The sequence below is a fragment of the Ambystoma mexicanum genome, chromosome 13 (genome assembly GCF_040938575.1).
Source record: "Ambystoma mexicanum isolate Mex_15411 chromosome 13, UKY_AmexF1_1, whole genome shotgun sequence".
NCBI lineage: Eukaryota > Metazoa > Chordata > Amphibia > Caudata > Ambystomatidae > Ambystoma > Ambystoma mexicanum.
The window spans coordinates 353730459-353755436 of record NC_090938.1 but is presented as its reverse complement, the minus strand read 5'-3'; the positions used below and the strand labels follow the sequence as shown (position 1 = coordinate 353755436).

General features: G+C 47.2%; 1 protein-coding gene across 1 annotated transcript in view; it reads left to right on the top strand.

Annotated features, from left to right (window-relative positions):
* The first annotated feature begins 315 nt into the window (after window positions 1-315).
* Window positions 316-24978, top strand: part of LOC138520349 (uncharacterized) — a 55563-nt gene continuing 30900 nt past the window's right edge. The window contains exons 1-2 of the mRNA XM_069632767.1: window positions 316-412; window positions 11110-11318. Coding sequence (XP_069488868.1) covers window positions 316-412; window positions 11110-11318 — 306 coding nt within the window. The remainder of the gene's footprint in view (window positions 413-11109; window positions 11319-24978) is intronic.

Sequence of the window (24978 nt, the reverse complement as noted above, 5' to 3'; positions counted from 1 at the left end):
ACTGAAGTGCATTTGCATGGTTGGCTACTGATGGAACAAAGTACTCTTCCTTCAAGTGCAACAGAAATGCTTGAGGATGGTACCCACAAGTAAATAAACGGGGATGCACTGAAGGGCACTATACTTGCTGTTATTATTTGCAAACTCCGCCAGAGGGAGGTGCTGATACCAGTCATCCTGTGTAGCCGACGATAAGCACCGAAGGTACTGCTTTCATGTTTAATTGAACCATTTTGTAAATCCATTAAATTGAGGGTGATAACCCAAGGATAAATGTCATTTGATTCCTACCAGTTTGCAGAGGGTTGATCCGAAATGACTGTTATACTGAGGTACCGGGTCAGATCTGATGGAGACCTGAAGACTGAGTTAGCAGAAGATAACCTTGATGAACAACAGATCCATGATGCTGGTGAGAGCACTCAAGGGAGGGGAGAATAATGAACCACTTTAGAGAAGCGATCCATCATGACCATTATTGCTGTTCAATAATTAGAAGGTGGTAAGTCCACTATGAAATCTGTTAAAAGATCTTTCCAGTGTGCAGAAAGAAGGCTAAGTGGGCAGAGTTTACCCACCAGGAAACCCCATGGGTCTTTGTTCTGAGCACATGTAGGGCAGGCAGAGTGTAAGATATATTTTAGGCTCTATTACTTTGTGGTATTTTCTTATTATGGTGGTAATTGGTGGTATTTTATAGTCCTTAGCAATATATTGTGGTAAACATGTTGGGGTATTTTTATAGTGGTGAGACTGATTTCAGAATACTGCCTAATAATTATTTTTACAAAGGTCACTAACAACAAACAAATACTGAACTTAATACACTCTGACTAATTGGCGTATGCCCTCTTGTGGTATCGTATGTACAATGCCAAAATATGCCACTTTGGCTGAGTTTCAACAAATGTAAAGCATGTAACTGAAATGCTGCACATTCATTCAGCCTCTAACTATAATGATACTAAATTACTTTTTTGAATGTGTTCTTTATTGTAAAATAAAATTATGCAAGTTACACACAGTGACACTTATGCCCACATTGTACTTCACAGTGCAAGTCAATTTCTTCTTGCAATGGCTTTCAGCACTCTATCTGTGCAAAGCCCCAAAGACCTTGGTCTCGTAAAAATTTGCAAGAAAAAATACTGTTTCAAAAAACAGAAAGACGTTGAGAAATATGAACACAGTAGTACATGCATGTTGAAATTAGAATCTCTAATACAGCACCTAAAATAAACAGAACAATTTAACCTGCGATATAGTATCATTCACATAACCAGCACCTCACTTAACCTCATATTTACCTAAATCTGTTGGTGATATTCCCGACTCAGTTTAGTGGTGAAATCTTCCCCACCTTTTCTGCCTGCCTTGTACAGGGACACCCAGATAAGGTTTCTCAAGACTGCAGTTTTTCTAAGGATCGTCAACCGAGGAGAGACAGATTTAGTCAGCCTTAGCCCAGAAGACAGTCAGCTTGCATGCACCGGAATCAGTCTGCTCACCAACCAGCGCTTCTGCCTCTTTTGTTCCTCGGTGCTCGAAGAGGAATGCCCTTCTACTCTGCCTCAAAACCCTTTTCTATGACAAACCCTGTCAACCATGAGCAGCTCCCCTTGGCCAGCTCATCCCACTAAGAATCATGTGATCAGCCTTTCTCATTGTGCTAACTGCATTGCAGAAGAGAAAAAAAATTCTTTTTTCTCTTGTCCTTCCTGCTCCAAAACAAAACCATGTTTTCAGCAGAACAGATCTTCACATGTTTCAGCTACCACACAGCGCGGACCCAGCCTGCACGTTTAAAGTCAATTTTTCTTCCCATTTTAAGAGCATTATGCATTTTCATCAGTCTGCATCCAACTTATTTCATGAGCTAATTTGCACTGAATGTTATTATGGGAATCTATTACATGTTGAATGGGGTTGGGTTGGGTTAATTAGTATGTTAGATTTAGGTTAGTACTATATTTAGTGCAGTTCAGTTCATTGAAATATCATCATGAAGTAAAATGCAATTGCAGGCATGTGCTCTCTGCATTGGCATCATTTTAATTCTGCTTGAGACTCACACACTTGCGTCCAGCAATGAGTTTAACACCCTGGGCCCCAGTTGAAGTTCAAACCCTCACTAAAATTAAAATGCTGAAATGCTGAGTCTAACTGTGAAAATGCAGACCCCATACTCCTACACACCTTTTTTCTGCTGGGATATAATCCGAAATCACTGCAGGAAAAACAAACACATATGCTCTAAAACACATGTGCGTTTCCCAATAACCATATCTTAATAGTCAAAAATAAATAATATACAAATGGTAATATACATATATGAGAAACATTATGTATATATCATTAGTCTTGAGCAAACAAGTCTTGATACTTGATCAAAAGAAAAAACAAAACCTTTACGAAAATCTTTTTTGATGTATTTCTTTTTCGTTTTTTTAATCTCTTGATCACCTTTATCTTTTATCTTTTTTTTTTAATTGGTGATCTGTTTTTGGTTATTTGTTTAAAAAGAAATTGTTGTTTATTTTTTGCAGAGCCATGCCCTGTTGACGGTATCAAAGGCCTGCAAAAAAATGCAGCCACATAAAATAGGCAGTGCGTCCTTGCCCCATGTTTTTTCTTGGAGACAATTCATAATACACCCATTAAGAATAGTGCTCATTCCTTTACGAAATCCCGTCTGGAATTTCTGAAACCTGCAAGTAGTAATTGCCCATTCTTCGAGTTCTTGTAAAATTATAGATGCAAAAATGTTGCCATCTGTATCTAAAAGGGCATTTTGCTGGTAGTTCGAGGAGTTGGCCCAATCTCTCTTCTTGTGTATCGGGATAATGATTGCTTGTCTCCATATTTCTATAAGTATTTATATATTTGTGTGTGTACTTTACTATGGTTTGTGTACTTTTCAAGTTATCTTTGTAAAACTGAGTATTGCTGAAAGCCTGTGGCAAGAGAGGTTGCAATCCTGGAGACTGGAGGGGTTATTTTCTCTGGTTCTGGCTTTCTCCTAATTTTTAGGGCACCAGTCAAGGATACATGTAGATGAACAGCATCTGCCCACTTTTTTCAGGGGCGGTCAAGCCCTGTTGGGGGTTTTCGAGGCCAGTGTCTAAAAATGTTTTGATTGCTCACATGTTCGGCTACTAGGATTTCACCCCAGGCAGTCATGTTTCCAGTGCAGACGGTTACCCACAGGACCACATAAAAGTGTCATTAAAGCACAAGTCTCCTATTTGGAATTTGTTTTCATTGGAATATTTCATTATAAAACATTGGTTTTAAAAGGTGGGCACCTATTATACTTTGCCAGGATAGTTATTGCAAATTATCTTCTCTCTGATTACCTTTCCTGTTTGATAATTCTTTCTGAATAGTAAAGGCTCATTTGTCTTGTGATCTTTCTTCTAAAGCGAAAGGTCAATTGAACAAAATGTGTATATTCCACTTTAAGATATGTTCACTTACTGTACATATATTAATAGGTGGCAGCTTTTGATTTTTGCTACGGGGGCAAAGATCCCACACTGAGTGTTGCGAAGAAGCTGTACCCATCCCCAATTCAAAACATTACATTTTACAGCAGGAATAGGAAAGAAGCTATATGGTTTACAGGAAGTTCTAAACACATAACATCACAGCAACAGTCACCTAACCTGCTGAGTTGTCTTTTCAGCATCCTATTCCCACACCCGCAAAGCAGATTTGACATACCCACCCCTCCAATCATAGGTCAGGTGGGCCATTATGATGCTCCTTTCACGTTTTTGAAGTGAGCAGCACTTGCCAATTTTGCAAGATGCATGCTAACACGTCACTGATCCTGTGCCCAGCAGAAGAGGAGAAAGAAACCCTGCCATAACCAATGATGTATATGAGCATGGCAAGGAGAACGGGTGCAACTATGCCATTTGCCCCCATGTATTCAGCGCCTACGCATATATTATTGAGCCCCCCGTTCCCCCACTTTTCTTTAGGACTTGAGCCCTGTTAATAGTTTCTATCTTTTGACAGTCAAACTAATACACACACACACTCTCTCTCTCTCTCTCTCTCTCTCTCTGTCTCTCACACTTGGGAAACACCTGCAAAGACAAAAGTTAACTTCAGTTAGCAAAACACAATAACGATTGTTATGCAATGCCTTCCAGTCAGATGGTGTTTTCAAACCAACATTTCAAAAATACCTTTTACAAAAAACATTTCTACCAATTACATGTGGGAAGAGATGTGCTCAAGTTCCTGAATTGGAGACTCGTCTAAAATCCCAGCATCTCTACTTAACCAAAGTGTGTGCTCCTGCAAAATCATTTTATCTCACTATGCTTTATCTGCCAAAATTAAACGTCTATTTAAGGTATTCAGCTCACACGGTCTGTTATTTAATAAAAGCCTCACTTCTGATATTTCCACATAGGTAAATACTAATAGTGACAATTCCTACACTGTACGTCACAGTTTATTTATCTCCTGCCTTACTCATGGCAACACGTTCTTAATGTAACTTCCCACGATACTGTTGCGTATTGAAGACTTATTCTATATTATAATTTTCTGTAATATCACAGATGTCACTGTTTATACAAATAAAGGGGGGCCCCACACAACTTTTGCTGCCATGTATCCAGCAAATCCTAGGGCCGGACGTGGGTGTAGCCCACAAATTAGAGCTACTCATCTGTCAGGCCCCTCTCCCCCGTGAGGCGGGCTGCATGTGTTGCAGTGGACCAGGTTAAGGGGCGTGGGGAGAGCCTGAGGGTGTGAGGGTAGAATGGAGAGCGTGCTCGGCAGTGGGGTGAGTGATGTTTAAGAGTGGGGCAGACCCCACATCAGCTGCTGGGAAAGGCAGAGCCAGTGAAGTGGTGTTCAGCAACTACAGTGATAGTGGAATACGGAGAAGGAGCAGGATTGAGGAACAGTAACCTGGCAGGATTTTGCAAGCAATACCAGTTCGTATAGCCCACAGATTAACCAATGGGAAACAGCCATAGTGGATAAGGGATCATTTGTGCCATGTTTTATAAGTACTCAATTTAAGGGATAACTCAGCCCAGCCATAATTCCAATTTATGAAATGCAGACTTGCCCCTTGTCAGAGCCGAGCACATCGCCCAGGAGCTCTCCAGCCAGTGAGCCACAGATTCTTCAAGGAGCGTTTTATTCCCACTCTGTTTGCAAGATGCTGTGTGAGGTCAGGTGCAGCACATCAACTGTCTAGAATCTCCTTCAATGTAACTCTCAGTTGACCATCGACACATTAACATAGAAACCTGTAAATAGCTCCTGTGCGTGTTCTAATCCTCGTATCCTAGTGTCCTGCACGTGCTTCCCATATTTAGGATGCACAAACACAATTACAATATAAATGCCCCAAAATAAATGAAATGGCCCTATTATGCCAGTGCACCAAATGCACCATTATATGAAGATGGCCATCAGGGGGGGCAGGTAAAACAGGCACAACCAACCTTATGCCTATAACCTGTGGGCATCTGAAGGGGATGCTCGAACAAGGGGTACGCTCTTCTCTGGCCTCCTGCCTTTGCACTTTCAAGGTCATAGACTGAGTATCAGAAATGTGGGTAACAATGATGGCGATTAGTAGCACCTGTTACCAACTAGGATTTCTGGTAAGCAACGCTTCATAAAACACAACATATTATTAGTTTTCCGTTAGTATATACATGTAGTGGCAGTGCTGGAAATTGCCACAATTTCCTGGGGGAACTCCCCCCCCATCCGCTTTGCAGGGGGCGGGAGGTTATGAAGTGTGGGTGGGATTGGGGGTGGAACTAAGAGTTGAATGATGTGTGTGCCCTGAATATAAGATGCTGGCTGCTTTGCATAAAAACAAAGTGCATTTTTGGCGAACATAGGAATGACCGCCAATTTATCAAACCTGTCTGTGCTAGTAATTCAAACGCTCATTCCTTCTGAGCGTGCAATGCACACTTGGTATGGTGATCATTTCCTCTGTCAGAATAGTCACCCTGACAGTTAAATGTGTGCAAAGCATGAGATATACAGCTTTGGACGGTTTCATTGTTTGAGTTTGGACTGTTGAGCAAAGGGTGACTTTCAGATGCAGTCTTTGTAGTGGATGCCTATTGCCTCAGCTGCACGCATAGACATCCTTTTTTTGACAAGTTGTCTCTATGTTTGCAGTGGAGGAAGCTCTCTGCTGCTTTCAGCAGTTTCCTAGACTTGCAGCTGTTTCCTGAATGCTTAGGCCCCAATTCATGCAATGTATTGCACGGTGCAAAGTGACAGTTCACTGGTGCAAAGTAACTTTGCATTGTTGGCAGTGAAAAGTTACTTTGTATCAGTGAAAAGTCACTCTGCACTGTGCAAGAAATTCCATGAATAGGGCCATTTGTCTTAAGAACATTCAGGCGACACACAGCACTCAGGGGCAGAGAGCTTACTCAACTTTGGGGGGTGGGGGCCTTGTGTCTACACGGAGCAGAGCTCCGGAAAGACAGTTTTTTGCCAGAGATGCGCTCCATCTTGTTCCACACAGACATGGCAGCGGTATGACTGCTCATTTGTCCCTGAGTATGCAGGGTTGGGGTTTAGCACAGTTGTTTGTGTCTCTGCTGCAGAGACCAATGTTTGGACATCTTAGGGCCATGGAGATGGACAACAATGACATTTAGGGCCCGATTCATAGAATCTAGCGCAGGATAGTCGCTGCGCTCCGTGTGCCGATAAGGAGCGTGCGCCATGCGAGCGCCCGCCGTGTTGCAAAAAAACAATTGCGCGGCACACATATTCATGGATTCACAGAGGCAACACTAGCCGTGGGGCAAAGACCATCAAGCTGCGCCAGTAACGCCCCCAACACGCCCCCACGCGCAGTAAAAAGCCAGCAAAATGCCTAATGCGGCGCAAGCCCCCGCCTCATCCCCGGTCCAGAATACAGCCCCCCCCCAGCCAAATCGAGTGAAAATTATTTGCAGACAGGGCATGCGCTGAGTTCCACGCAATTTGGCTGGTGTGCATCCGAGGTACACGCTGAGTTTCCACGCAATTTGACTGGTGTGCATCCGGGGTACGCGCTGAGTTTCCATGCGATTTGGCTGGGGTGCGCCCTGGGTATGCGCTGAGTTTCCACTTGATTTGGCTTGTGTGCGTCCAGGGTACACGCTGAGTTACCACGCGATTTAGCTGGGGTGCGTCTGGGGTACGCGCTGAATTTCCACGCGATTGGCTGCGGTGCGTCTGGGGTACGAAGCCAAATCGTGTGGAAACTCTGAACGTAACTGGACGCACACCAGCCAAATCGTGTGGAAACTCAGCACGTACCCCGCAAAACATGCACAAATCCACTGGAAGCTGACCCCTCCTCCCGGGACAGCCACACTCCAATCCCCATCACCCGTAACCACACCCCGCAGGCAGCCCACATCACATGGGACCCCTCATCACCCGTGACCAAACCCCACAGGCAGCCCACACCACATGGGACCCCACATCACCTGTGACGTCAAGCTGCAGGCAGGCCCGCCTCATGTCCCCCACCTCCCCAACACCTGTGACAGCAATCTGCAGGCAGGTCCCGCCTCATGTCCCCCACTCCCCCAACACCTGTGATGGCAACCTACAGACAGGACCCGCCTTATGTCCCCCACCCCGCCAACACTGTGACGGAAACTTGAAGGCAGGCCCCACCTCATGTCCCCCACGCCCCCAACACCTGTGATGGCAACCTGCAGGCAGGCCCCGCCTCATGTCCCCCACGCCCTCAACACCTGTGACAGTAACCTGCAGGCAGGCGCCACCTCATGGGAGACCCCCAGACCCCAACACAATGTGGACCAATACACATGTATGCAGCACATGTTAAATGAAAAGCCACCACACGCTCCACACTCCAAGTGCACCTTAACACCCCTCCATTGATCATTCACACCAGAACATGCCCCATGGCATTGGAAGTCAAACATGACACATGCATGCATGTGTGCACACACATGACCAACATTGGTCAGCATCAGTGACACACAACACAGTAAGGAAGAGTGGCAGAGCTGCCAGAGGTGGCTGAGCGGGCTGAGGTGGCGAAGGTGGCAGAGGTGGACAAGGTGGTGAAGCTGGCAGAGGTGGGCAAGGTGGCAAAGCTGGCAGAGGTGGGCGAGGGGGCCGAGGTGGCCGAAGGTTCCAGGTCCATGCAGGGAGAGACATGCCCCTCACTCAACAGGGTCAGGGAGATGCAGCTGATGCTGACATCCCCAACACCCGGGGTCCAGGAAGAGCACTGTCATCCGCTGGCCAGACCAGCCAGAGTCAGGTAGCTGCAGGGGCAGATGCAGCACCACCCACTCAGGGTCCCCCAGCCACGCCTGTAGTGGTCCTGACCCAGGGCCAGGGAGACCAAGGGGCACATGTCCATGTCTCTAGGGGCAATATGTGTGTGGTGCAGGGACTTGCCACCAGCACCAGGGAACCAGGGTCAGCACTGTCATCTGCTGGCCAGACCAGCCAGGGTCAGGTAGCTGCAGGGGCAGATGCAGCGCCACCCACTCAGGGTCACCCAGCAAGGCCTTTAGTGGTCCCAGCCCATGGCCCAGGGCCAGGGTGACCGAGGGGCACATGTCCATGTCCCTAAGGGCAAGAGACGTGTGGAAAAAGGTCCACCCACCAGCACACAGGTACATATGCCTGCAAGGCTACCTACATTCACAGCATCAGTGGCTGATGACTCAGCCCAGTCCACCAGTGCTCCAGCCCCTACTGACCCAAGTGGTCCCAGCCACTCAGGGGCTGCACAACCTTGCAAGAAGGGAAAGCGTGCAGTAGGCAAAATAGCTCAGTCCCGAGGCACGACACAGGAGACCTGCATGTCAAGGAAGAGGAGCTTTAGTGATGGGGAACTCCAGATCCTCTTGGACTATGTGCGGGAACACGAACATGACATGCTTGTGTGGGCAGGTAGCACACATATACATGCCCAGCATATGGCCCACTGGCAGTGTGTCGCCGATCCTATAAGCACCTTGGGCATTGAGAGGCGCACAGCTTCTGAGGCAGTGAAGTGTTGGAATGACCTCTGGCAACGAGTCAAAGATAAGCTGGGTGCCAACTACACCTCTACTCTGGTGACTGGAGGTGGACAAGCAGAAGAGAACAAAGAACTCACTCCAGGGGTGTTGCTAAGTCTGGAAAAGATCCAGGGCTATGCTAATTTTGAGATTGTCGGGACTGGGGGCTAGCTAGCCTTTTTGGTTGGTCCTGAGCTTCTATCCCGGCCTACAACCATAAGACCCGGGGCTATAGCTCCTTCAGCCCCCCCCAGCAACGCCTCTGACTCACTCCAAATGTGGATATTGTTAGTCAGATGATTGATGTGGAACAGATCCAAGGCGTGGGAGACCTGCCAATTTATGAGGGGATGTCTGGTGAGTGGCGATGCGTGTGCATCCACGACATGTGTCTGTTGCTTGTATGAAGTGTGTTGATTGTCCGTCAGTTCAGTATGCATTTACATGACTGCCATGGGTGATCCATGTCATGGTGGACTGACACGTGCTTGTTGGCCTGCAGCACACATACTCACGATGTGATGCATACCTTGACAAACGACATCTGCACACCTGCTCTCCCTTCCATTTCACTCTCTGTCCGGCCTCTCTTGGCCCTCTTCCTTCTCCAACCAGTGACAGAGGATAGCCTGTGACCATATGCCACTCCACAATTTCCTTCTCTATGCACATCTCTGACGTCTCTGAGTGGTCACCCTGCCAGCTGAACCTCTGCTGGGGTAACCTTCCTTTCCTCACCTTCCAATGACAGCTCACTGTCTCCAGGGAAACGGTCATACCTATGGTGTGGTACTGCAAATACCTCAAGCAAGAAATCTGTGCTTCTACGCCCATTCCTTGGTGACTCACCCAGACCTGGACTGTGTGAATTCTCCTTTTGTCTTGGGGCATGTGTTGTATCTCCATAGGACTGTAATGATGGCAGTGGCTCACAGTGGGTACGACTGTTGATTTACAATCCTGGTCCATTGTCCACAGGGCCGTATGGGTCCTGTGGCCCCAGTTCCTTCAAATCCATCTTCCACATTGGCTTCCTTCTCATGGGCTTTGATCATGCCTTCCTACTCACTCAGGGTCAATTACTTCTCACATAGCAATCAGTTAGAGGTGAAGAACTATCTCTGGCAGTGGCCTCCCTCTGGTATGGCCTCTGTGCCTCAATATGACTTGAGGTGAACCTAATCCAGGTCATGAACCACTTATGATGCTTAATCACATGTTGTGCTTTCTCTACTCCTCTCCCCTGCTGGAGTCCCGGATGACTGTTGGAATGCACTAGTCACCTGCCCACACTCTGTTCTCAGGCACATGCCTCTGAGCCAACAGTTGAACCCATGCACTGCATCCCCGCCATCCCCCACACTCGGTGGATGTTTACTGTACCCCCTAAAACCTTCTTCCAGCAATTGACACATGATGTATGCACTTCCACTTCCACCAGCCCACCACATTCCCATAGGAAATCAGGTTGTTGTATTTGATCTGTATGACGGTCACATGTACTGCACTGTCCACTCCCACTTACAACCACAGGGATCAACTTCAACATGCATATTCACTTGCATGATGTGAATGTGACATGGCGTCATGGGATGTGTGTGTCCGGCTTCACCGTATCACACCAGCCTTGCATTGTAGCAACTTGTGAGACTTGTGTGTGTTGAGTTAGGGAGTTACTTGTCATGTCATGTCACATCCATCATACATGGCTCTGGGAAAGTAGTCAGCAAGTTCCATCTCATGCAGTTTGACAGTCCAGGCATGGCCACGCTACGTGGCATATGTGTGTTTACATCATGGATTTTGGTGAATGGACTATGCCAGTGAGGTGCTCAATGGTTGGAGCAGGTGCTGTGCACCATGCACTACATGTGTTATTTAGCCTTTCCACACACGTCCATGTCTGCTTTTATGCTGTCTGTCACTTGCATTGACACTGCGTACGTGTGGGAGTTTGTGACATGGCAGGTTGCTGTGTTGCATGGCGACATTGTGATGCCTATGTGTGTGGGCTACGCTCTTTACATGGCTATTCATGTGTTTTTCTGTCAATGTGCAGGTGACGAGGCACTGGATGCAGAGGAGGAGGTGGATGAGGTACAGGATTCTGAGGCGCTAACGACCACCAGTGGAGGACGTGGTGTGGTATCCCATGAAGATCCACTGGTGCTGAAGGCCATCCTGGACATGACTCAGTCTGAGTCTGCCTCTGAGGAAGCCTATGGCTCTGGCGGTGAAACAGATATGGATACCACTGTGATGTCACAGGTGAGTACATCGACTGTGGGTGCTGTTGCATCCCAAACGTCTGAAGGGGGGAAGACCCCTCACAGGGCCAGTCAGTGTTGGGTAGTCCATCTGTGGTGGTTACGGCTGCAGGGTCACGCACCACAGTAATAACTCCTGGGCCTGGGCCAGCTGATCAGGAGAGGGATGCAGTCCTGCAGCCACAGGCAGCGCCATCACATGAAGGGCCAGGTTCCCTTGGCCAGGGCAGACGTAGGGTCCACCAACTCGGTGGCCGTGTGTTAGCTGGCAATACTTTGTGGGAGCAGGCCATGTATGCTGTTGCACAACAACAGGCTGCTTCACATGAGATGTTGGCTCAGGGCATGGATAGGGTTGCCAATTACATGATACTCCTGGCGAGAAAGATGGAGCACCAGCAGCAGGCATTGTGGTCCACATGCCGCTCACACAGGCTGAACATGCTGGCCAGCAACAGGAGCCGACGGGCAGAGCTGAGGAATATGCGCACATCCTTGGCTGCAGAGGGTCGGGCCCACAGTGAAGTCCTGAGGTTGGAGTATAGGTCCCTCAGGACTACGCTGGCTGCACTCGAGGCATCCAGCAGTAGACGGTCTGAACAGCAGATGCAACTGATGACTCGTGCCATCACGGAGCAAATGCGCCTCTGAGCCATCATGTTGCATGTTGCAGATGCAAGCATCTTAGTACCCCATGGCCACTGCCATCGAGGACCAGACCAGGGCTATATGTGGTGATCCTCCCTTGCCACTAACACATTCTGATGCAACACAGGAGGGTCGCGACAGCAGCGACAGGTCTCCTGATCAGTGATAGCCGTGTAGCCCCTTGACCCATGGAGGATTTTTTTTTCCTCTCATCATCCACACATGTGGGTGTTGATGTGAAGTCTGCACCTTCTCCCTCCTGGGTGTACCCCCACCCCCAAGTCCCCCATGGGATTTTTTCTTTTTTGTAACTTTTTGTGTCTGTTGTGCATTTATGTGACAGTGTGTTGCTTTGTGTGGCATCCAATAGCATCCACTGTAGATTCCAGCTGGACCCATGCAGGCTTGTCTCTTGTTGGTACCCTCCTTGTTTGTGCCTTAGGGTCCAGACACATATGTGACTCCTGCTTCCCCTTTCCATGGGCTTGCAAGGAGTGCATCGTGTGAAATTAACTCACACATTGGCAACAAGCTTTGTTAAGTGACTTCAATTCAGCACTCCAACTAAGTCAATGCCGAGTCTGGGATGCCCAAGGGAAGCCCTTAATTATATATTTTTATGATAAGTTCATTGATCTGGATGATAAACCCTTGTATAACGTCCCTCTCTTTGAATCCCCCTGACCTCACTGAGCCAAGAAGTAGGTTTGTTTTGCAAATTAAAAGATTTATTTGAAAAATTAAACAATATATATATATCACACTTTTATAAATAAATTAATATTTGATAGCGCACTTATGAATGTGATCAACAATGGATAATATTATACTAGTACACTTTTTTTAATCACTTAGGAGTTGGTATAGAAAGGATAAGGTAGCTGAGAAGCTTTTATGGTTCAAGGAAATGCAATGATGGAAAAGAATGCAGCACAGAAATATCTGAGATGGTTTCCACAAGAGATAATATGATCACTTTTTCTTTTGACAATTCACTCCCCCCCCTATGCAATATAAGGAGATGGAAGGGGAGCACACAATTTCAGGAATACAATGAAATTCAATACCAATTCAGTTCCCCCCTAGCAAGCTTAGAGCAAGAGGGATGATTTTAAAACACAGGCAAAAATACTTTACATGTGATTTGCAAAGAAGTGAAAATATGCTAAAAATTATTTTAATTCCCTAAAGGAGATTCAGGGTAGATGTGAGCTACTTTGAATTAGTTCAGGTCAACACTGGCAATGATTCATGAGGGATTATCAGGTTGAAAACGAATTTCAGCAATGCAAGCAAGAGACAGCTATTTTTTAACGTGTGGTGAGATTGAGCTAGTTTGCAATTCGCAGCACTTTTTCCGAATGCGTCGAGCGCGATTACGGAAAAACTATAAGGAGTAGAAAGACAGGCTTGTTGAAAAGCCTAGATTCTTAGCTTTAAGATGACAGTTAAATCTCGTTCCTAGCACGTGCAGTTCAAAAGATACGGACAATTTAGTGGAGGTCGATTCTCAACATTAAAATAAAGCTCAGAATGACAAATGACACTTTCACAGGTTTAAAATCACAGAATGGACACACAATTTCTATGCAGTTCTAAATAGGTGGAATTGGTTTGAATTAGATTATTTTAAACTAAGAGATTGGTTCTGCACAGTTCTGGCTGGATACTCACACTATAAATTTAAACTAGGCCGTCAAGATCTGGTCAGGTTTAGCTGTGGTTCTCTCTGCTCTGCTGGTCTGGATCTCTGGTTCTGGCAAAAGTTCTTGGCACTGCACAGCAGTCTGGTCTGCTCGGCGGTCGGGATACAGCTCTGCTTTCTGGGTCTGGTACTGGCACCGCGGTCTGGTCTGGGTCTCTGGTTCTGGCAAAAGTTCTAGCCAGAAGCGAACAGCACAGCCCGGCTGTTGAATAGTTTGGTTAGGTTGCTGGGTTCTGGGGCCTCTGAAGGATTCACCTTTTGGACTAGGCCTCTCTGCTGCAAGTTCTGAGTTCTGGTTCTGGAGTCGTCTGGCAAAGCGCTTGGCAAAAAATCAGTTTGAAGTGGAAAGTGAATGTGTCTCCTTGGGTCTCAGTGGCTCTTTTTATGTCTTGTGAAAGCAGGTGGGAAGGCTGACTTTCTATGGCCAACCCTCTGAGGATCCTGATAGGCTAGAAAATTCTTTGTGCTCTCACTGGAGAACAGAGTTGTCAGTCAGAGTGTTGCTACATTTTACAATCTATTGAAGAAACGTCCCTTTGCTTTTACTTAGAAAATTAATTTTTCATAACTAACAGGTTTCCCAGATACACACGTCGTTGAAATTACATGTACACATCACAGATTGCTTAAGGTACAGTTTGGTTCCAGGCACATGTTTCTACGAGCTTGGGTTTAGAAACAACAACATTTTTCGCTTTTTAGTGACTTTCGCCATATTGGTTTTTCCTCAAAATTTACACAAATGTGCGCAAGGAATATGGGCATCAGATGATGAAGTGTCAGATTTTTAACATACATACATTTGGAGTAATACCCAATTTTCCGCTTCTACCCCCCCAGAACATACCACAGAGTCCTAACACCTCTTAAAATGTGCACAGAAAAATCACAGGAATAATGATATTAATTATATAAAATTTTGACAATTTCGTACTATGAATTATCCATCTTTTTAAAATTATGCTCTGGCCCAGATGGGTGTGGTTTAGGTTCCAAAGCACATGGTGGGATTTCTGTCTGTCCCCGCCTCCAAGATCAGCTGGCTCACAGAGGCAGCGCTCCTCCCATTTCCTTCCAAGAGGAAGCCATTTACGACCCCCTGATTTAGCATTAGGCCTGAGCCAAGGAAAGTTCATTGTTCTGTTTTCCTGCAGTCCCAGGCACCCCTCCCCTGATTCAATCAGAGAGGTGTGATCTCCTTTTGGTGGGGGCAGCAGAATGCAGCCAGGCCTGTGAATGCAGTTGCTGGGCAAGTTTCAACTCCTGTCGGGGGTAGTTGCCGGGCAAAATTCAATCTCTTTAAGCCAGGCTTCAGCCAAATGTCACGTTTGTTCCAGTTTTTCTTCATTCAAATCAAACTTACAATTTTGACACATGCAGCGAGAACGCTGATTCTAAGTTGAAAACTATGACATTTAAACAGTTGCAACCTATGTGACACTCAAATTTAGGTCACTCATTTATTTTAAACATTTCGAGTTTAGTGGCTTTAAGTCCACTTTCACTTAAGCTGCTGACATCCACAGCTCAGCCAGTTTTGTTATGAACATTATTTTAGGCTCTTCATCTTTCCAAATTTGGTATGCACACAAGACTTCATTCTACCAGACGTCTGCTGGTGTTCAGTAAGATTTTTGAATATCTTGCGATGTTTGAAATAGGCATTTTGAGCTTGCATTCAGAGAAACAAAGGTGATTTTAAAGCGCTTTTTGAGCTCACAGGCACTGCTGTTTTTCCTTTGACACCACGTTTCACTCATGGCGCTTCTGGCCCATCACGCTCGCACTGGTGGGTGGCAGGTCAGGCAACCATTTTGGTTTGCGCAAAAACTGCGCGGTATTCCTGGATTCTGGTGCAAATGTGGGCTTTTCGGCCATCTTGGATTTTCTAAGCCCACAGCACCAAATGTTGCAGCATAATAACTTGATTGTGGGTCGATACACCTGACAAGCCCCCCCGCCCGATTGCACTTTCATTTCGATTCGAGGGGGAGTCGGGTGCAAAGGATGTTTTGACCCACGCGCTGGGATGTCCGCATCATCTTCTTCCAATTCCGCAGATGGCACAGTTCAGCATCTTTTCCTCCATCGGGGTGGATCGATCGGTTCTCCTCACCGGTCCTGATGGGAGTTTTGGGGCGGATCTTTGCTCCCGGTCCCCGGGTCGTCCTTCTTGGGCAGTCTCCATGGTTTATCTCGCTCTCTTCTCACCTAGGATGACAAAGCAAAAGCGGCAGAAACATATTCATAGACATTTCCCCACCACTATTAATGGTGGGGCGAACATATACATTTTATACATCAGTAGACATTTGCATTCAAGAATCAACAGAATTTTATAGGCTATATGTGGAATATTTTAGGGTTGGACTTGTATTAATCTGGAGCTGCCTCCTCTGGGATTGCAGAGGACTCCCCCAGTTGCTGCAGAGTGTGCCTGGGATGGCAACACTTTAGCTGATTTATATGGACCCACTTGTCTTCCCCTTCCGCCAAACTACCCTTGGGGATGCGGATCTTGTAGGCGACTGGGGAGATCTTGTCTACAATTTCAAAAGGTCCCTTCCATGTAGGCAGAAATGTCCGCTGTTTGGCCTGGTTCCTTTGGAAATTGTATAGATAAACCCGGTCCCCTACATTGTATTCTTTCCTAGTAGTCTTCAGATCATAGTGAGTCTTCATGCTATCGGCTGATCTTTCTAGGTTTCACTGATAGGCAAAAGCATGTTGGAGGTGTTTCCTTAAATTTTCAACATACTCATGCGTTGTGGAGGCATTGATCAAGGTTTGCTCTTGGGTCCTGTAGAGCAAATGCTGGGGAAGCACCATCCTGTGTCCAGTAATCAGGTCAAACAGGGACATTTTAGTTGCAGATGAAGGGGTAGATCTGATGGCCATTAGGACCAGAGGTAATCGGATATCCCAACTTGGCCCAGGATGTGCCATACACTTTTTTAAGATGCTCACAATGGTTTGGTTGTAACGTTCTACTGCACCAGAAGAGGCTGGCTGGTAAGCAATGTGTAGCTTCCTTTTAACCCCTAGTATCTCCCACATCTTAGTCATTACTTCGCTGGTAAAATGGCTACCTCTGTCTGACTCGATCCTTTGGGGTAGACTGAAACGGGAAAAGATGTGGTTGATCATCAGGGCAGTTGCTGTTTCTGCCTTACAGTTTGGGGCCGGGAGACACTCCACCCATTTAGTAAATAAGCATGTCACCATCAACATGTACTTATTTCCCCTAGAGGAGCGAATCACGCGGCCTATGAAGTCGACTTGCAAATCTGACCATGGCAGTGTCATCCCCCTCTTTTGGAGAGGCGCACAGTGTGTGAGGGATGTTGGCTGAAATTGTGCACACACAAGACACCCCTTCAAGTATTGGTCGAGGTCCAGCTCCATGTGTGGCCAGTATGCAACCTCTCTTAAGATTTCAAGTGTTGTATGAAACCCCCTATGACCGGCGGTTGCCACATAATGGGCGTGACTTAACATCAGGTTTCAGAATGAAGTAGGAACCACCCACTGATCATGGCCAGCTTGGGATTTCCTTACCAACAAACCGTCTTGGATTCGGAACATTTTTGGACATTTCATCAACACTCTAAGGTCCTCTTTCCCAATGTAATCGGTATCCGTCAGGGGAAAGTTCTCAGGGTCCTCAATGTGTTGGTAAAACTTACCAGTTATTGGATCCCCCTTCTGAGCCGTTATCAAATCAGCATCTGGGGTCTCCTTACTCCATTGTGCAGTTGAAAGATCATTGTGAGCATTTGTCTGGGACCTAGTGATAGCAGTGACCTGGATTTCCCCCAACAGGGACTTAATCTCTATTAGATCAACTTGGATGGCCCCGGTTTTGGCCAGCTGATCAACTAAGTCATTTCCAGTTTTGTCTGGTCCCTCTACTTTGGATTGACCCTTGATCTTCTCCCATTCACGGTGACCAGATCATCAATGTTTTGAATTAACTTCCCATGTTTCAAGGGTTTGTTATTAGCACATTACATGCCTCTGGTTTTCCAGTTAACCAGGTGCTCCACGAAGCCGTTCCGTACATAATCTTAATCTGTGATTATGACCAGTTCATGGGGTTGATGTTGGACAGCAGTGAAGATGGCCTGATGCACAGCCATCAACTCTGCCACCTGACTACTTCGGGGACCAATTTTGTACCCAGCAGTGGGTTCTGGGGACTCATTCACCCATGCATTCCCTACACTGGCCACCAGTTCTTTCTCCCCGTTGTTGTCAACATGGTAAGAGCATCCGTCCACATAGACAGTGGGCATTCCCTCACACTTGTCTTCTTCAAAGACTTTGTGTGGGGAATTAAGGTACGCCTACATGCTGTCCTTGATTTTTAGACTTTCGTCCTCGAGACTGTTTTCTCTGGCACAATCATGCAAGTCAGCCAGACCTTGCGCGAGGGGACTCTTCTTGTTTTGGCCATATCTGACCTCCACAGGAAAGCCTTGCATTGACAGAATCCAGGAAGTAATTCGGGAATTACTCACATTTCCGGCCCGGATTCTGTCACTTTGGAGATATTGCAGAGGCTGGTGTGGAGTCTCCACTATGATGTGTTCCCCCTGGATAAACGGGCGGTAATTCTTCAATGCCCACACCATTGCCAGGAGTGCCTTCTCACAATCGTTGAATTTTTCCTCCACAGAGGATAAAGTTTTGCTCGTACAGGAGATTACTTTATTGACCTTGTCCTGCTTTTGATATAATACTGCAGTCAAGCATGTATTAGAGAACCCTGTCTCCAAGAAAAACTCCTTGTTTCTGACAGGGTAAGCTAGGCAGGGCACTTGTGAGAGGCTTCTTTTGAGCTGTCTTACTGCCTCGGATTGTTCTGGACCCCATTCCCACCTGACCCCCCCCTTCAAGAGATGAATTAGGGGTCTGGTGATCTCTGCCTAGCCCTAAATGAACTTTATGCTGTAATTAGTCAGTCCAAGGAGGCTCCTTAGTTCCCGCAGAGTTGTGGGGTCTTTCAGTTTCTGAAGTGCTTCCACTTTCATTTCCTGGGGACAGAGACCCTGAGGAGTAATCTCATGCGCCAGAAATTAACAGGGGTTTACACCATGGTGCTTTCTGAAAGGAAAGTTTTGCTCCGGCGGCCCTCAACTGTGTCAGAAACGGATCTCTGTTATCTCTGCTATGTGTTCTTCCACAGATGAACTTTTGATGAGGACATCATCTACATAATCCAGATTACCCCTCGCACCCAGATCGGCATGGCCTTATGTAGGAAAATGTTGAATTCACTGCCGGAGTTGAGGTATCCGAAGGGAGACCGGGTCCATGTGTACTGCTGGCCCCCAAAGGTAAAAGCCAGCTTGTATTGGTGCTCCCTACTGACAGGCACGGTCCAGTATCCATTGGTCAGGTCTATTGCAGTGAATACCTGTGCCCCTGGATCTGGGCCAGCCCTTGGTCAGTGTAGGGAAGAGGCCATCGGAAAGTATGGACCCGTATGTTGAGCTCCCTAAGGTCGGTGCAGAGTCTCCACTGGCCGTTTGGCTTCAATATTCCCAGCACCGGATTATTGAAGGTGCTGTGTACTGGACGGATTATTCCCCGGGACTCAAGGTTCTTAATTATTTCAGTAAGGGACTCCATGGATGAGAGAGGCAAGCGATATTGCTTCACAAACACTGGAGTCATGCCAGGGTCCATGGGAATTGTTGTTGTGTGGATGTCGGTGCGACCACAGTCATATGAGTCTACCTCAAAGAGATCTTGGAAATCAAAGAAAACTTGTTTCAACTTTTGCTTCTGTTCCAGAGTCACACAGGCATCAGCTAGGTTGTCTCTCTCTTCCACCATCTGCCTGAAGCCTGGAAAGACTTCTGGTTTTGCTATCTCAGCGGCCTCCTCCAGCTGGGTGGAGAAGTCCCTGGTCAGAGTGGTGATTTGGACTGGAGGCTTCGGGTGGGAAAGGTTGCCCTCATGGACCTGGAAAATCACCTCATCCCTTCTGAAGTCACAAGTCACATCTTCCTTACCATAAGGGCAGGACGTGTACACCAGGAAGTTCCCCCCATGCCGGGTAAAGATCTTGTCTCGTGTTGTATTGTCATCACTGTCACTGTCAAAGCAATCCTTGGGGATTGGTCCTAACAGTTCATTTCCTAAATCAATGGAGAAATGTCGGTCATCAACCGCCATTCCAATAATGGTGCCTGCGGCTAGATTAATACTCTTTAAGTCGCCGTTATCCACCTCTATTGGAATGGTGTCATGTTCTATGTTGACTAATGGTGTTGGGTTTACCCCTAACCCTTGCTGTTGGAGAGAAGCATTTAGATGAATATAAGCATCAGGGTTTTTCAATTTTTGTCCTCTTTTAACTTTCACTTCCAGGGAGAATTGTCAGGTCCTTTCTGGGATGGTGACTTCCTCTCCAATCTGAATTTCAACTGCATAAGGCAGCAATTGAGCTGACCTAAATGCTTTTTCTGGATCATCAAAACCCATGGGATTATCCGCTAATCGGGACCAAGCTTTGAAGTTTATTAGGTCCAAACTAATGGCAAAGCGACTGAGAATGTCACTGCCTAAGTAAAAGGCGGCAGTGACGTCTCGCACGACCCAACAATTATGGACTATGCTCTTGTTGCCAATGGAGATTTTGAGCATACACCTGCTTGGCAGGAGATGTTTGGAGTTGGGAGCTTCCAGGTCCATTTCACATTTGTCTATCAGTTTGAATGTGGGAATGGCAGGATCTTTTGGGAGTTGGCGGAACATGGCTTCGCTGATGAAGCTCTTACCGTTGTTCACACACACTCGGGTGAGAAAAGAGTTCTTCCCATCATTTAACTGAACAGGGATGAACAACTGTTCTCCAATTTGCTGAATATCAGCCAGGCTCTGAGCTGATTTCACATCTTTCGGAACTATTGGAGTGGGAATGTCTGATTGTGGATTAGTAAAGAATTTCAGAGTGTTTCCTTCCAGTGTGGAATACCACCTTAAACTGGAAGGAAGGTTGATTTTCAGAAATAGAGAGGACCCCCCATCACCGGTCTGTTGTCCTACTGCTATTACTGTCACGTCTGGAATTTGGTTGTTCTGGAAAAGAAATTCTACTTGGTCAGATTTTTGTTCAACCATGTGGCATGTGCCGTTTAAAGTAACATAGTTGACACTCTGTTTTAATTTTATTGGCCGGCTAGTCTGGGTCCAGAGGACCTTGTTTAACCAATCTATTAGGGGTGACAACCTTCTCAGGAGGTCATTCCCTAGTAAACAAGAGGTGCCCTCTGGAGTCACTATTATGACCGGGTGTTTCACCTTGTGTCGCCCAATTTTAATGTCCAAATCTGCAGTCCCCTCGACGGGAATTTCCTTCCCGTTAAAGTTCTGAAGTTGTCCAGGAAGAGAGGTGTGAGGAATACGGTAATTCCCCCCCTCCTTCCTGCATTTAGTTCATCAAAGGCCCTTCTGGACAGAAGAGTAGCTTGGGATCCAGTGTCCACAAGTGCCCAAATTGTACCCTGCCCCTGTACTTGTACTGGGGCATAGGATCTTCCCTCCTTCTCCTCAAGGGGGCACAGATAATGCACATTTTTGGACAACTGGTGGGCCAATTTTCTGGTTTTGGACATTGCGAGAGCAGAGATTTGGGCAGAATTCTGTGGAGAGTCATGGGAATCTGCAAGAAAAAGTTGGCAACTGGAAATCAGAGCCATTGTGGGTTCCCCTGGTTCCGGTTCTGGGCCGCCCCCCCCCCCCTTTTTGGAGGCAGTCACCAGGATGAATTTGAACCAGGGGATTTTGATGCGGTTGGTTCTGGGATGAGATGATGGGCGGCGCTAGCTCAGTCCCCACATCTCCCCAGTCTGGATTTGGATCCCTTGGGACCCATTTTTCTTTGGGAGGAGTTCTCCCATCTCTGAAGGAGAAGATCCTTTCCCAGGATCCTCTGAGGATCCCTCTCCCTCGAATTGGAAGATCTGTACCTCCTCCACAAACTGGGTCTTTTTGGGTTCTTTGTTTCTCCTACCTCCTCTCTGCTCCTTGGGTGGCAGACTTTCAGGGGTAGGAGATTTTGTTTCCATTCCTGGGTTTCCAGGGGCTGTTTACAAGTGGGGAAGGAAGCTTCCTCCAAAGCTTTACACCCCCCTTCAACTTGGGCCTCCTCCCTGGGAACCGGTGGGTTATCGGGGTGCTGCCCCTGTCATTGTTCTGGGGCACCAGGCCCAGAGTTTGGGGCATTCTGCACCAGCATGCTCATCTGAGGGTTCTGTTGAGCCCTCAGCATGTGACCCAGATCCCGTGCCATATTTTGGACCTGGCGCTCTAACTGTGAAAACCGCTCAGGCTGATACGGGGTTCTGTTTTTTCCCCTGGGCTGATCCCGAGAAGGGTAGCTACCCCTTCTCTGGAAGTACCCTGGGATGGGAAGATTTGGGTACCCCTCCACCCTTGGCCTCCCCTCTCCCGGATTAAGTGGTCTGGGCTCAGGGAATTGGGGAAAGAAGGATGGATGATTTTGGGGTTGGAAATCTTGTGGGTACCTGGGGAAAAAGTTCTGCCCAGGGTTTGGTGAATTTCTGCCCTCCTGTGGGAAGTTAGGAGGGAAGTTCCCCGGGTTAGGCGCTTTCCTGGATCCCCCCCTTGGGCTGGAGGAGTCCACACATAACCCAGGATGGGCCGGTTTCCCTTGTAACGGGGACTTACATAGTCAGGGGAGTTAGGGACACCATTTGTTGGACTACCTCCCTGACTCCCTGTCTGTGACTGGCCCGAGGGCCTTCTGGGCTTAGAAATATTCGGTGCAGGCAGGTTTTTAGGCCCCCCCATCTCCAAATCTAAAATGGGGGCAACCTTTACCTCTGCCACCTTAGCAGCAGCAGGGGTGCTGGTTGATTTGGGGCTTTTCTGGGCGTTATTTTTATTTTCTATGGGTTTCTGCACCTCATAGATCCGGGTAGCCTGTTCAATGACCCAGTCTAGTGACCTTTTCTCGTGAAAATCTCTCACTAGCTGGGTCATTATATATTTGGGTAAGGCAAGAAAAAACGTATTTACAAACTCTTTACTGTCCGTGCGCACCCTTTTGGTAGTCTGCGCAAAAGCACGCTTCAATTCCTGCAAAAATTCTTGTGGGGCCTGATCCTCCCCACATTGCAAATTGTAGGCTGCATTGCGAGCCTCTTGGAGATTTCTGTGAACAGAAAAATGTTTCAAGATGGCCGCCCTATATGTGGACCATCTTGAATGGTTTTGGTCCTCCAGCCCCGCAAAGAAACTGGAGTATTCTGGGGAGAATGTCCATTTTACATACTGAATGCAGCTGCTGCTGTCTTTCAAATGGAAAGTCTCCATCATTTGCTCGTAAAGCTCCAAGCGTTCCCAAACAGAATACTTGGCGTTCTTGTGATAAGGTATGATGACACTCCTTCTTGCCTTAATCTGTTTTAAGGGGTCCTTAAGCAAGGCCCTTTTTGCCTTATTGGCCTTTTTGGTTTGGGTAACCCTGGTCCATTCATCCTCTGACTCAGAAGCACTGCTCCCAGAGGTGCCCGTCTGATCTTCCAGGTTTTCCCGGATTCTGCGAGCCTGGGAATGGCTGGCAGAATGTGGGGACCTGGTCTCCTGTGACGCTCGGAGGAGTCTTCAGATTCCTCCTTGCTGCCAGTATTTGATGAGTACCCCCCCCCCCCACTGACCTAACTGGGCAGAGGTTTTCAGGATGCCCTTAGTGGGCCTACTCTCCTGGGGTTCCCCACTAAATTGCACTGTACTTAGGTGCCCATACCCGGATGCCCTCCCATCCATTCCTGGGTGGTACTGGCCTATGAGCCCCATACTTTTGGTTGGATTGTAATCTGCCATCCCTGTGGCCCTGTGCTCATGTGCGGGGGGTGGCAGAGTCCAGGGACTGGGAGAGGTGAAGGCCTCTGGTACTAGGGCTCCTGGAGTTATGCTCAGGTGTTTCCCTTTCCCAGCGAACCTCATCTCTATCAGCCCCTGCTCCCTGTTGCCATGCAAGAGCCTGTGCTTTCAGTTCCTCAGTTAAGGCCTTACTAGACTCTATCAGTCTCTCCTGCATGGCTACCTGTTGCTGGAGCCTATCATTGTGCTGACAGAGAGCCTCATTTTCTCTCTGTGCCTCCTGGTTGGTCCTGGAGTACTGGGCCAGTCTTTGCTGCAGGAGGGTTACCTCCTGAGACCCATCCCTACTAGCCTGTTCCTTTCTTGCCAGAGCATCCTCCACCCTCCTGGTGTGCTCTAACAAGTTCTGATGCTTTTTTTGGAGGTCACCCAGTCGCTGGAGGGCCAAGTGATTTTCTTCAATTTTTCCTTTTAATTGGCAGAGTTCCTGGCCTAAAATGTCCCTTTCCTGTCTAAGAGCCTGCATCTGTGCCGCCAGGTCGTCCCTTTGCCTTTTAAGGGCACCAGCTTTCTGGCGCTCTTCCTAAAATTCTGTCTGGGTATCCAGGTCTTTCAGAATCAGTTTGTTGCCCTCTGCCTTCTCCCTATCTAGGTGGCTTTGCAGGGTGACTATCTGCTCTGCGCATGCCCTATTGAAGTCCAGTTGTTGCTCCAGCTTTTTCTGGCTCTGCAGTAGGGCGTCCAACCCTTCTTGGTACTCCTTCTGCAAGGCCAGAAATCTGGTATCCTGGTCAGACTTTTCCTGTTGCAGGATACCCATATCCTCTTTGATTTTAATGAGATACTGTCTACTCTCATTTTCTGACTCCTGGCTCCTGGCTCCTGTGCAGCCTCTGCTCAGAAGAGACCAGGTCAGATTGGGCCTTCTCTAATGCCATCTGTTGCCTATTTGCCAGATCTTGGCCTTCAGCACATTTGTCCTGCATGGCTGCCATATATAAATACAAATATGCCACTATCCTAACAATCTTGTTGTGCTTATCTTTGGCCTTAGGGGCCATGTATAGTTCGCTCAGGGCCACGTGTAAGGGACCCTGATCTTTCCAGCTGTCTAACCCAATTGCATTGACCTGTTGTGTGATCGCCTGCAGCCACACATTCTGGTCCTGTTCAGACCATTCGCTTCTCACAAATAGCTTATGTAAGAGGTGCTCTCTGGCTATTTTGATATCTACCAAGGTCATCATTCTGGAAATTGATTTCCTTCCTGATTTACAGAAGTTAGTATTTTATTTTGCAAAACAGACCGTCTCTTTAGAGCTTCCTTCTTTTGAGGTGTGTTTTTACAGTGTAACACGGCGTGGTGATCCAACAGGATTTATGTATCCTGTCAGTTAGCACACTGTATTAAGCTGCACAAATGGTAGACCTAATCCAGATGTCCCGGCTC